Source organism: Bactrocera neohumeralis, chromosome 6, assembly GCF_024586455.1.
Source record: "Bactrocera neohumeralis isolate Rockhampton chromosome 6, APGP_CSIRO_Bneo_wtdbg2-racon-allhic-juicebox.fasta_v2, whole genome shotgun sequence".
Lineage (NCBI taxonomy): Eukaryota > Metazoa > Arthropoda > Insecta > Diptera > Tephritidae > Bactrocera > Bactrocera neohumeralis.
The window spans coordinates 80,938,075-80,951,267 of NC_065923.1; the positions used below are offsets into that span (position 1 = coordinate 80,938,075).

The 13,193-nt window shown below is 37.8% G+C and overlaps 2 protein-coding genes and 1 long non-coding RNA gene across 3 annotated transcripts; 2 read left to right on the forward strand and 1 right to left on the reverse strand.

Annotated features, from left to right (window-relative positions):
* Positions 1-157: 157 nt before the first annotated feature.
* On the forward strand, positions 158-4,947 carry LOC126763136 (uncharacterized). Its single transcript, XM_050480382.1, has 7 exons — positions 158-188; positions 251-382; positions 440-547; positions 600-764; positions 824-924; positions 1,559-1,724; positions 1,786-4,947. Exons 2-7 carry the CDS (start codon positions 262-264, stop codon positions 2,067-2,069), a joined length of 945 nt encoding a protein of 314 aa, XP_050336339.1. The 5' UTR covers positions 158-188; positions 251-261; the 3' UTR covers positions 2,070-4,947.
* A 1,895-nt stretch (positions 4,948-6,842) lies between these two features.
* Positions 6,843-9,969, reverse strand: LOC126761743 (uncharacterized). The gene is made up of 3 exons (XR_007667396.1): positions 9,856-9,969; positions 9,316-9,396; positions 6,843-7,863 (listed from the first exon to the last, which is right to left on the reverse strand). It is a non-coding gene; the product is annotated as an uncharacterized LOC126761743 (long non-coding RNA).
* Positions 9,970-11,273: 1,304 nt separating this feature from the next.
* On the forward strand, positions 11,274-12,492 carry LOC126763537 (ADP-ribosylation factor 2). Its single transcript, XM_050481120.1, has 4 exons — positions 11,274-11,554; positions 11,725-11,987; positions 12,048-12,173; positions 12,230-12,492. Exons 1-4 carry the CDS (start codon positions 11,488-11,490, stop codon positions 12,314-12,316), a joined length of 543 nt encoding a protein of 180 aa, XP_050337077.1. The 5' UTR covers positions 11,274-11,487; the 3' UTR covers positions 12,317-12,492.
* Positions 12,493-13,193: the final 701 nt, after the last annotated feature.

Genomic DNA, 13,193 nt, shown 5'->3' on the forward strand with positions numbered 1-13,193 from the left:
TTTAACACACATCTAGAAAAAGTGCTTTAAAGCTTGCTGTAAATAATTACATTGTTTTGTGAATGAATCATTGTAGGGAATTTATCTCAAAATTAACCACCTTTACCATAAGGCCATATTTAATAATCATTATATATACCATTTCTCAATTTTTTAGGTAGATATATATGACAACCGCCTGTCAGCCTGTAGGAATCTCTCAGCTACGAAATTAAATTTGATTAATGTAAACATCATATATACTATGCAGATATCCAAAGGATGGCAAAATCACGCAATGCTCTCTATGCCGCTGGAGTAACTTGTTTAGGATTTCTTTGCTTTGCACTAGCTTCAGCTGCTATAGGAATACCTATTTGGGGTTACTATGATAGTCCAACTGGTGACTATTTATACATTTTTGATAATCTATATATATTTACCTATTAATATAATTTAGGGGGCTATGATTTCGATCGAGGATATTTCGGTCTCTTCAAAGTTTGCAAACAGCTAACATATAACCGGGAAAAATGTGGTAATGATGTTTCGAAATTCAGATTATCCAGTAAGTATTTAGAGATAAATAGAAAAAATCATGATTAAATATTTTCTTTTAGCTGTCGTTAACATAAGTGGTCTATTAACCATCGTAAGCTCGGCAGCTCTAGGTATTTTCTGTATTCTTTCGATAATACAAATAGCGATGATATCCTCTCGTGAAAAAGTTGTAATGCCTTATAACACATTGGTTATATTTAAGATGATATTGGCGTTGATAGCATGTGAATATAAATCTTTCATTCTTTGTTTCCTACTTATTTATTTGCAACTGTTTATTTAGGTCTGTTGGCTACTATCGCAACAGTAATGTTTGCTCTGCAAATTGATGATTCAGAAAAATATGGCTTTAAAATTTCTCGAGGCATATCGTTTTATTTACAGGTAAACAATGCTATTAATATTTTCAAATATATATTTTCGATTATAGTGCAACAAAGTACATTTACTTGCAATATATACTTATTGAATACAATGTATTGAAAAATTATTCGAATACATTTTAGTGGTATTTCTTGTTTGAATCTAGTGAAAAATAAGTTTATATACATATAGTCAGCATAAATTGAAATAATATATACTAAGAGAATATACACTGAGTTTTGTGGAAACCAAAATAGATTACCAGACGATTAGTTATTGCAGACAAATTTCAATGGTTTAATACCGATAGGGACATCAATCCAATATTATCAAAATTTTGAATTATGATTTCGACAACTATCATATTCCACAATCATAATCATAACCATTTTTTTAGCCAGAAACTGTCAGCAGATACAAACGAAACAATAATTTTTTTTTTTTTTTTTTTCTAGAGCTATTAAATTTTTTCAATTTTTATTTAGATATCTTACTAAATGCTGTAATCTTAAACGAAGTGAAGGTATTTAAATATCGTTACACTTATTATTCACAACCCCATTTCTAAGTCCACTATTTTAAGGTATTATAAGTAACACCACTCATTCATTACTATTATAATCAACGCAAGTAATTGAAATATAATTATTTATAGGTTGTAGTAATCGCTTTAACTATTGGACTTTTTCTTGCCGCTCTTTACGATGTACTTTTCTCACGTCGGATGGGCGGAGATCCCACAATGGTTGTTGACACTTCTTCACCGGCCAACGCCACAACGTACAACAATCCTGGTTACAAAGAGTCACGTTCAAGGAACGGTAAAAGTTATTATTAAAATTATTTTTGTTAGATAAAAAAACTTGTTTGTATACACCCTAGGTGTTTCGGTAACTGATGCATCTGGCAGACCTTATAGCGGTATACGCAATGGAGGAAGTGTCGCATCTATGTCCACAACAATGACTAGCGTATCAAACGGTTCAACAGTGGAATCATTAACACGTTCTCCGCTTCGCTCCAGTTTAAAGAAACCTCGCCCGCCTCGTGACCCTGCGTTAGGTATTCCAAACCCTGGCTTTTCAGGATCGGGAAGCTCACCTCCAATGCACCGTAGTAGTAGTGTGAAAAAAGTTCGCATTCAAACACATAGCACAGAAGTGTGAGGTTTGATTAGGAATGAATATTGTAGGATGAAAAATGGTAAAATGTCAGTAAACTGAAGGGAATGGTATTTTGACACTTTATTGCGATGTGCAATGTGTCCAAAAAAAAAATATGTTGTATGTCAGAAACATACACATTGCCATACACCATACCATACATATATGCACATGTGTTAATAAGGCTTATCCATTGCAGCCGAACTCATAAGCAATAGTATAGAAATAATATAGAGCTGTTATTTCAACATAATAATGAGGGTCCTCATGCAAATCGATAAATTTACAAATCATACGCATTTAACTCAATTACACTAATAATAATTTTTCTGCGAATTTATCATTCCAATGTAAAACTTAATTTAAAATGTCTAGAATGAACGAGAGAATCAATACGAATGCAGGTCATACTCAAAATAACATTTTAATTCCTTTTGTTTTGGTATTTGCTTTTAGCATTTTGACCATGAAAACATGTAGAAAGTATAACGTTTTTGTTTCTTATTTTCGTAGTTGTTTATCTCCTGACTTAAAGCCGCATTGTACAAAAGTAAATGTTGAAATACTGAAGGCATAGGTAAATTAGTAGTATTAACAGAATCAAAACGGTGAAGATTTTTCTCTTATTATTATATAATTGATTTGTATTCGTTTTAAGAACTGGATATTTAAATGAATTTTCTTAAAAGTAGTTCAGAAACGCAATTCACGAAAAGATGCTTAATGTTTTGTGCAAAGTGGACACATCCGTCTAATAGTTAGTCTTCCACATGGACTTAAATTTTACACTTAATTATTTTCTGTCCAATTATATATTATATAATGTTCTAATGTGTTGTTGTCTATAATGTTCGCAAAATCGGAATTATGGGAAATAGTAGCTGGATAAATAATACTTCACTTCTGAATAATGTAAACATATCAATCGTTAGACGTTGAACACTAGTGAAGCATGTACGTATTCAATATCCACACCAAACTTCATTTATACATTCGTTCATTGCGTGAAAAAAATTAAAGTGAAACCAAAGACAATGAAGTGACAATATTAAAACTACAGTTTAGCCGCTGGCGACCGAAGGAATATTTTAGGCTTGAATAGACTTTGAGGACGTAACTTGTGTCTCCTACTTAACTATAGTCGATTCAAAAAAGCCCCCGGAAATTAAATTTTAGATTAAGAATATTGAAATTTATTACTTTATACGGAGCAGGAAAGAATATTAAAAAATTTGTTATTCCCAAACATCTTTTTGCCCAAACGGGAACTTTTAAGCTAGATGAAGTGAAATACCGATTGCGGTGAATATTTTGAAGGAATTTACTTAAAACAATTATTAAATTAGGTTTTTTTAAGGGAGTATTCTGGTCTAGAAGCATGAATTTCAGGTAATTTTTAAAGTGTCGTAAAAAAAGGCAATTAATATTTTTACTATCCATTTTTTTATTAGTTATTTGTTAATTTTAGAAGAGTACAGAAAAAAATTAAAAACTAAAAAAGTAAAAAATTTCAAAAATTATGAGGTGACGAAGTGGGAGGTCTCTAAAAATTTCCACGTGACCATACTCATGATTTCAACTCTCCTAGTTATCTGAAACCAAAAAAAAAAATATTAATCTAGAATAATGTCGCAATGGCCGGAACTACGGAAAAGTGGGAAATTTTTTTTTCACAAAATGGCGACTGCCTGAAAAAAAAAGTTTTTTTTGGATCACTTTTTCTGACTATTTCGATTTTTTTTTTTTAAATAATAAAAATAAAAATTTGGTGATGGGGCTAGTTTCAACCATAGACAAGCCTATAAAGAAGACTCTATAAAAATTTCAAGTAAATCGGTCCAGTAGAACCTGAGAAATCGTGAGTATCGTTCCGAAAAAGTCAGTTTTGAGAAAAACGCGTTTAAAGTTTTGTAAAAGCCGGGTCAGAAAAATGCCTAATCTCCGAAAATAATTTGAATTTTGAAAAATCCTCTTATACACACATTCTTGAATAGTCAAACTTTGAAAATATAAATTTCTAGACCAGAATACCCCCTTAACAAAATAAATTCAATGCCTCGAAATATTTGAACAACTATTCCTAGTTTTTGTACACTTCATCATAAAACTGCACGGCACATTTTACGCTATTATTTTTTATATTATTATTTTGGCTTATCTCATAATTTAAAATATAAATTTTAGATTAATGTGTAGTTATTCTTGTCGATTAACTTGGAATATAATTGTTTTTAGTTAGCTTACATTTTATTTCGTAAAAAGTGGAATGATAATTATTAAATTTTATTGTATTTTCCATGCAATTATATAGGGCTTATGTTGACTATTGATCTTTTTGAGGAATGAAATTTATTAACAAAATATTATACGTAGCTCATTTAATTGAATTCAGTATAACCCATTTCCTTTTCAAACCAAAATGCATATTATCAGATAAAACAGCTAACAATAATTGTTAATTACAAAAAAATGCGAACTTACCCATTTGCACAATCTATAAAGTAAATTAAATGAGGCTGTGTTTTATTACATTCACCGGCCCTACTAAGATATTCGTAAACTAATAGAATCTAATTTTTATATTTTTAACACATTTTATTGTGCTGTTAAAGTGATAGAACATTAAGAATATATATATTTATACTAAGGAACACTAAGCAAAGGCCTTACTGCATAATTTCCTTACAAAAGCAGAATATATTGAAAAATATTCCGTCCATTTGTACTTTTTAAACAATAAGTTAAGAGACGTATAAGTAGAATAACTGCACGTGTTTCCATCTCCTTTTGGTATGGTAATTAGTATAACTAAAATATTCTCAAATCGTGTGTATATAGGTACGAAAACAAATATAATAATAAAATCTTTAATTACACGAAAGAGTAGAAAAAATGGCTATATTTATTTTTGTAAACATTTAACTGCACTATATATTAATGTCATGTGTTATTTGTTACCGTTTGGACATTAAAATACAAAATATATATTTTAGTTTGCAATATTTGATTTATATACATATATAAGTAGAAGATGAAATACAATTCTTTAAAAAGCTAGTGTATATTTTTTACACATACATTTTTTATTTGCATAGTGTTTTTATTAAGACGTATAAGTAGGAATTCGAATAATATAAAAATACTTTATATCAAGCAAAAATTAAAAGATAAATAAATTACAAAAGTGGTTTTTATAGAGGGATTATCTTGTAATTATTTAGAATGGTAATAGGGGAATTAGCTATTTGTTCTATGCTTCATGTAAATTTCAATTTTCCGTGAGGTCACGTCATAACTTGTAAATCACACCCATCGAGCCACGAAAGTCACATAAGCACTGCGCAGGTACAGCACCTGCTTTACTTATACAAAGCCAGCAGGCAACCAATTCCCTGTGAGTTCACCTTATGACTTTTAAATCATATCACATCGCGACGCGATAGTCGCCTAAGCACTGACCAGGTACAGTGTCTGCTTTACTTATATATAGCCAACTGGCAGTTAGCTTCCCGCGAATTTATCACATAACATCTCGGCGCGAGAGTCACCTAAGTACAGGCCAGGCACGGTGTCTGCTTTACTTATATAGCTAACTGGTAGCCAGCTCCCGCGAATTTACTGCGTGACTTTCGAATCACATATCATCACGGCGCGAGAGTCACCTAAGCACTGGCCAGACACGATGCCTACTTTACTTATATAGCCAACTGGTGACTTTCAAATCACATAACATCACGGCGCGAGAGTCACCTAAGCACTGCCCAGACACGCTGCCTGCTTTACTTATATAGCCAACTGGCAGCTAGCTTCTCGCGAATTTACCGCGTGACTATCAAATCACATATCATCGTGGCGCGAGAGTCACTGAAGCACCGGCCAAGGACGCAGGCTGCTTTATTTATATAGCCAACTAGCAGTCAGCTCCCACGAATTTACCGCGTGACTTTCAAATCACTTAACATCACGGCGCGAGTCACCTAAGCACTGGCCAAACACGATGCCTACTGTACTTATATAGCCAACTAGCAGTCAGCTCCCGCAAATTTACCGCGTGACTTTCAAATCTCATAACATCACGACGCGAGAGTAACCTAAGCACTGGCGAAACACGCTGCCTGCTTTACTTATATAGCCAACTAGCAGTCAGCTCCCGCGAATTTACCGCGTGACTTTCAAATCTCATAACATCACGACGCGAGAGTCACCTAAGCACTGCCCAGACACGATGTGTGCTTTACTTATATAGCCCACTAGCAGCTAGCATAGGCACGAGAGTCACCTAAGCACTGGCCAGACACGATGCCTACTTTACTTATATAGCCAACTGGTGACTTTAATATCACATAACATCACGGCGCGAGAGTCACCTAAGCACTGCCCAGACACGATGCCTGCTTTACTTATATAGACAACAGTCAGCTAGCTTCCCGCGAATTTACCGCGTGACTTTCAAATCACATAACATCACGACGCGAGAGTCACCTAAGCACTGGCGAAACACGCTGCCTGCTTTACTTATATAGCCAACTGGCAGCTAGCTTCCCGCGAATTTACCGCGTGACTTTCAAATCACACAACATCGCGGCGCGAAAGTCACCCAAGCACTGACCAGGCACGGTGCTTGCTTTACTTATATAGCCAACTGCTAGCTGGCTTCCCGCGAATTTACCGCGTGACTTTCAAATCACATAACATCACGGCGCGAGAGTCACCTAAGCACTGCCCAGACACGCTGCCTGCTTTACTTATATAGCCAACTGGCAGCTAGCTTCCCGCGAATTTACCGCGTGACTTTCAAATCTCATAACATCACGACGCGAGAGTCACCTAAGCACTGCCCAGACACGATGTGTGCTTTACTTATATAGCCCACTGGCAGCTAGCTTCCCGCGAATTTACTGCGTGACTTTCAAATCACACATCATCGTGGCGCAAGAGTCACCGAAGCACCGGCCAAGGACGCAGGCTGCTTTATTTATATAGCCAACTAGCAGCCAGCTCCCGCGAATTTACCGCGTGACTTTCAAATCACATAACATCACGGCGCGAGAGTCACCTAAGCACTGCCCAGACACGCTGCCTGCTTTACCTATATAGCCAACTAGCAGCTAGCTTCCCGTGAATTTACCGCGTGACTTTCAAATCACATAACATCACGGCGCGAGAGTCACCTAAGCACTGCCCAGACACGCTGCCAGCTTTACTTTATATAGCCAACTAGCAGCCAGCTCCCGCGAATTTACCGCGTGACTTTCAAATCACATAACATCATGGCGCGAGAGTCACCTAAGCACTGCCCAGACACGCTGCCTGCTTTACTTATATAGCCAACTAGCAGCCAGCTCCCGCGAATTTACCGCGTGACTTTCAAATCACATAACATCACGGCGCGAGAGTCACCTAAGCACTGGCGAAACACGCTGCCTGCTTTACTTATATAGCCAACTAGCAGCCAGCTCCCGCGAATTTACCGCGTGACTTTCAAATCACATAACATCACGGCGCGAGAGTCACCTAGCACAGCCCAGACACGGTGCCTGCTTCACTGCCCAGACACGCTTCCTGCTTTACTTATATAGCCAACTAGCAGTCAGCTCCCACCAATTAACCGCGTGACTTTCAAATCACTTAACATCACGGCGCGAGTCACCTAAGCACTGGCCAGACACGATGCCTACTGTAGTTATATAGCCAAAGTCAGCAAGCTTCCCGTGAATTTACCGCGTGACTTTCAAATCACATAAAATCACGGCGCGAGAGTCACCTAAGCACTGCCCAGACACGCTGCCTGCTTTACCTATATAGCCAACTAGCAGCCAGCTCCCGCGAATTTACCGCGTGACTTTCGAATCACATAGCATCACGGCACGAGAGTCACCTAACCACTGGCCAGACAGGATGCCTAGTTTACTTTTATAGGCAACTGGCAGCTAGCTTCCCGCGAATTTGCCGCGTGACTTTCAAATCACACAACATCGCCGCGCGAGAGTCATCCAAGCACTGGCCAGGCACGGTGCTTGCTTTAATTATATAGCCAACTGCCAGCTAGCTTCCCGCGAATTTACCGCGTGACTTTCAAATCACACAACATCGCGGCGCGAGAGCACTAAGCACTGGCCAGACACGCTTCCTGCTTTACTTATATAGCCAACTAGCAGTCGTCTCCCGCGAATGTAACACGTGACTTTCAAATCACATAATATCACGGCGCGAGAATCACCTAAGCACTGCCCAGGCACGGTGCTTGCTTTACTTATATAGCCAACTGCCAGCTAGCTTCCCGCGAATTTACCGCGTGACTTTCAAATCACACAACATCGCGGCGCGAGAGTCATCCAAGCACTGGCCAGGCACGGTGCTTGCTTTACTTATATAGCCAACTGCTAGCTGGCTTCCCGCGAATTTACCGCGTGACTTTCAAATCACACAACATCGCGGCGCGAGAGTCACCCAAGCACTGGCCAGGCACGGTGCTTGCTTTACTTATATAGCCAACTGGCAGCTAGCTTCCCGCGAATTTACCGCGTGACTTTCAAATCACACAACATCGCGGCGCGAGAGTCATCCAAGCACTGGCCAGGCACGGTGCTTGCTTTACTTATATAGCCAACTGGCAGCTAGCTTCCCGCGAATTTACCGCTTGACTTTCAAATCACACAACATCGCGGCGCGAAAGTCACCCAAGCACTGACCAGGCACGGTGCCTTGATTTACTTATATAGCCAACTGGCAGCTAGCTTCCCGCGAATTTGCCGCGTGACTTTCAAATCACACAACATCGCGGCGCGAGAGTCATCCAAGCACTGGCCAGGCACGGTGCTTGCTTTACTTATATAGCCAACTGCTAGCTGGCTTCCCGCGAATTTACCGCGTGACTTTCAAATCACACAACATCGCCGCGCGAGAGTCATCCAAGCACTGGCCAGGCACGGTGCTTGCTTTACTTATATAGCCAACTGCCAGCTAGCTTCCCGCGAATTTGCCGCGTGACTTTCAAATCACATAACATCACGGCGCGAGAGTCACCTAAGCACTGCCAGCGCTTGCCCGCGAATTTGCCGCGTGACTTTCAAATCACACAACATCGCGGCGCGAAAGTCACCCAAGCACTGGCCAGGCACGGTGCTTGCTTTACTTATATAGCCAACTGCCAGCTAGCTTCCCGCGAATTTACCGCGTGACTTTCAAATCACATAACATCGCGGCGCGAGAGTCGCTTATGCACTGGCCAGGCACGCTGCTGCTTTACTTATATAGCCAACTAGCAGCCAGCTCCCGCGAATTTACCGCGTGACTTTCAAATCACATAACATCATGGCGCGAGAGTCACCTAAGCACTGCCCAGACACGATGTGTGCTTTACTTATATAGCCAACTAGCAGCCAGCTCCCGCGAATTTACCGCGTGATTTTCAAATCACACAACATCACGGCGCGAGAGTCACCTAAGCACTGGCGAAACACGCTGCCTGCTTTACTTATATAGCCAACTGCCAGCTAGCTTCCTGCGCATTTACCGCTTGACTTTCAAATCACACAAAATCGCGGCGCGAGAGTCATCCAAGCACTGGCCAGGCACGGTGCTTGCTTTACTTATATAGCCAACTGGCAGCTAGCTTCCCGCGAATTTATCGCGTGACTTTCGAATCACATATCATCACGGCACGAGAGTCACCTAAGCACTGGCCAGACAGGATGCCTAGTTTACTTTTATAGGCAACTGGCAGCTAGCTTCCCGCGAATTTACCGCGTGACTTTCAAATCACATATCATCGTGGCGCTAGAGTCACCTAAGCACTGCCCAGACACGCTGCCTGCTTTACTTATATAGCCAACTAGCAGCCAGCTCCCGCGAATTTACCGCGTGACTTTCAAATCACATAACATCACGGCGCGAGAGTCACCTAAGCACTGCCAAGACACGCTGCCTGCTTTACTTATATAGCCAACTAGCAACCAGCTCCCGCGAATTTACCGCGTGACTTTCGAATCACATATCAGCACGGCGCGAGAGTCACCTAAGCACTGCCCAGACACGATGTCTGCTTTACTTATATAGCCAACTGGCAGCTAGCTTCCCGCGAATTTACCGCGTGACTTTCAAATCACATATCATCACGGCGCGAGAGTCAACCTAAGCACTGACCAGACATGGTGCCTGCTTCACTTATATAGAGCCAACTGGCAGCCAGGTCCCGCGAATTTACCGCATGACTTTCAAATTACATCACATGCTTTACTTATAAAGCCAACTAGCAGCCAGTTTCCGCGAATTTATCGCTTGACCTTCAAATCACATCACATCGCGGCGCGAGAGTCACCTAAGCACTGGCCAACTACACTATCAGCTTTACATATATAGAGCTAGCTGACAGCCAATTTCCTGTGAGGTCCCATCATGGCTTTCAAATCAGCTGGCAGCCAGATTCTCAGTCATCTGGGGAAGGGTATTATTGCTTCGGTGCGGATGAAGCTAACTTTTTTTAGTTCTCTTTGTGCGAAATAGATAATAGATAATGGCAAAATGAAACATAATCACTAAAAAATAGTATAAACTGTAAAATTGTATGTTTTTAGTATATTTCCACATACTGTGAGTATGTATTAAAATTAACCAAGATGTCAGGACTGAGAAATATTTTAAACTTCGGCGGAAGAGTGCACGATTCCCCCCATTGTTTTTAGATAAGAGAATTGCTGATTTTTAAATTTACCATACATACATACATACATATGTGAGTATATAATTTTTTTTTTTTGAAATAATACAATTAATTTTGTTTTTATTACTCTAATTATGCTTCTATGTACGTTCGTGCCGTGGTGTAATTTCATTTTCAAACTTGAGCTTTTTCGATGTTCGCCTGTAATAATTTACATTTTAGTACAGGTCTTCTCTATATATTAACATTCTCTGGTAATTCTACAGATTCCCTTCTGTTAAAAGTAAATACAATGTTAGTATTCACGGAGTGAATTCCTTCGTCTTGTGGTGAATTCGCTGGTTGAAAATTTTAGAATGTTCGTTATCGAATCTGCACCTTTTTATATTCTACGTTCTAATTGAAATATTTGAAATAATGGCTACAATCAAATTTGACAATTTTTAATAAAAAGGTAATTTCTTTCCACAGCGTGAAGTTACAAAAAGTGAATATAGAATCCATAGTGTACAAACGGATAAAATTGATGTTGGCAATGTCACTAAAGCACTTGTCATTCTCTAGCTGCCATATTGGAATTCTTATGGGAGAATATTACTATTACTACACGTCGATAAATTAAGAATTGAGAATATATCATTTAAATCCTAATAAAATTAATTGACTGAAACCTGAAAGTATTATAATAATACAATTACCGTGTTGAAAGTAAAATCCCAACTTAGAAAAATTTTGCCAATCTACAACAGTTCTGACACAATGGGTTTAACAATTTCTAGTTTGCTGACACGTCTTTTCGGAAAGAAGCAAATGCGTATATTGATGGGTAAGTTATGATTTTGTTGTATTTACACATGCATACAAAAATATGCAAACTTTACATGAAATCTTCGAGAGATTCGCCCTTTCGACGTCATTATTTACTAAACTTGATATTATTAATATCTTAAGCATATATATTCACAAATTGTATATATATTTTCTGTGTATGTACAGTTGGTTTAGATGCTGCTGGTAAAACCACCATTCTTTATAAATTAAAACTCGGGGAGATTGTCACGACCATTCCAACTATTGGTTTCAATGTGGAGACCGTCGAATATAAAAATATATGTTTCACGGTGTGGGACGTCGGTGGTCAAGACAAAATCAGACCACTATGGCGCCATTACTTCCAAAACACGCAAGGTCTAATATTTGTGGTGGACTCAAATGATCGCGACCGAATAAATGAAGCTGAAAAAGAACTACAGAATATGGTACGTGTTTTTATATATACATATGTACATTAAGATAAACGTCTACATTTATTTTTACAGTTGCAAGAAGATGAACTTCGTGATGCTGTACTGCTTGTATTCGCTAATAAACAGGATTTACCAAATGCTATGAGTGCTGCTGAATTGACCGACAAATTGAGACTTAATCAACTTCGAAATCGTCATGTAAGCTCCATTTCATTTACAACGCTTTAATATAATAAACGAATATTTTTTTATAGTGGTATATTCAAGCAGCGTGTGCTACTCAGGGCAATGGGCTCTATGAAGGTCTTGACTGGTTATCTGCGGAATTAGCTAAAAAATGATAAACAAGTGTCCTAAGATGTTTTTTATTTATTAAATATTACGTGATTTCAACTTATAAGGGTATAAAGCGAAAACAACTTGTTTGGGATGCATTCTTAATAATTTTATAAATATTAAAACCAAATGTATTAGATTGTAAACATTCTATAATAAAAAATACATTCGCTTTAAATAAGTTGTATTGAAAAGTAAATATGGTCGGGAATCATGATAATACACAATTCAATTCTATTGAACATCAAAAAATATTTGTATATCAATTATCGTAGTTTTTCCTATTTTTTTGTTACTAACTTCTTTTGTATTATATTTACAATAATCAAAAATTTCAATTTTGTATCAAAAGCTTTTGTACAATTTATAGAAATTTGGTTTATACTTTTTTGTAAAACTATAATTTTCATAGTCTTATTAAAAATTACCATAACTGCAATTTTTGGGGATTTAGAACACTTTAAACATCATTTATTAGTACATGCGGTGCAATGCCCATTTACGTATAGATATTTTTGTCTGAACTTTTTATTATTATGGTAAAACTGAGTTAGTTATGTTGAATGAATTATCTTTTCATAGAATATATTCGTATGGTCAAGTATTGATTTGAAGGTAATTCTTCTTTAATTAATGACTTCATATTTAACATTAGCTTCGAACAGAAATAATGAAGTATTTTGACCTACAATAGCTATGCTAAAACACGGTATGTATTACCATATGTAGAATAGCTTACGAGTTAAATATCTTGAGCATTATGTCATTACCTTAAACCAAAATCTAGATTATTGTCTTTTATTATCATTTTTCTCACCTCTGAGGATCTCAATAATACCAACTTTCACCAGGAGGAGGCTAAGGTTCTGTCCTGCCAATGAT

Coding starts and splice junctions, on each gene's coding strand:
- LOC126763537 (XM_050481120.1), top strand. CDS start 11,488: ATGGGTTTAACAATTTCTAGTTTGCTGACACGTCTTTTCGGAAAGAAG. Junction 11,988..12,047: donor AAAAAGAACTACAGAATATG/GTACGTGTTTTT, acceptor TTATTTTTACAG/TTGCAAGAAGATGAACTTCG. Junction 12,174..12,229: donor ATCAACTTCGAAATCGTCAT/GTAAGCTCCATT, acceptor ATTTTTTTATAG/TGGTATATTCAAGCAGCGTG.
- LOC126763136 (XM_050480382.1), top strand. CDS start 262: ATGGCAAAATCACGCAATGCTCTCTATGCCGCTGGAGTAACTTGTTTA. Junction 548..599: donor TTCGAAATTCAGATTATCCA/GTAAGTATTTAG, acceptor ATTTTCTTTTAG/CTGTCGTTAACATAAGTGGT. Junction 925..1,558: donor GCATATCGTTTTATTTACAG/GTAAACAATGCT, acceptor AATTATTTATAG/GTTGTAGTAATCGCTTTAAC.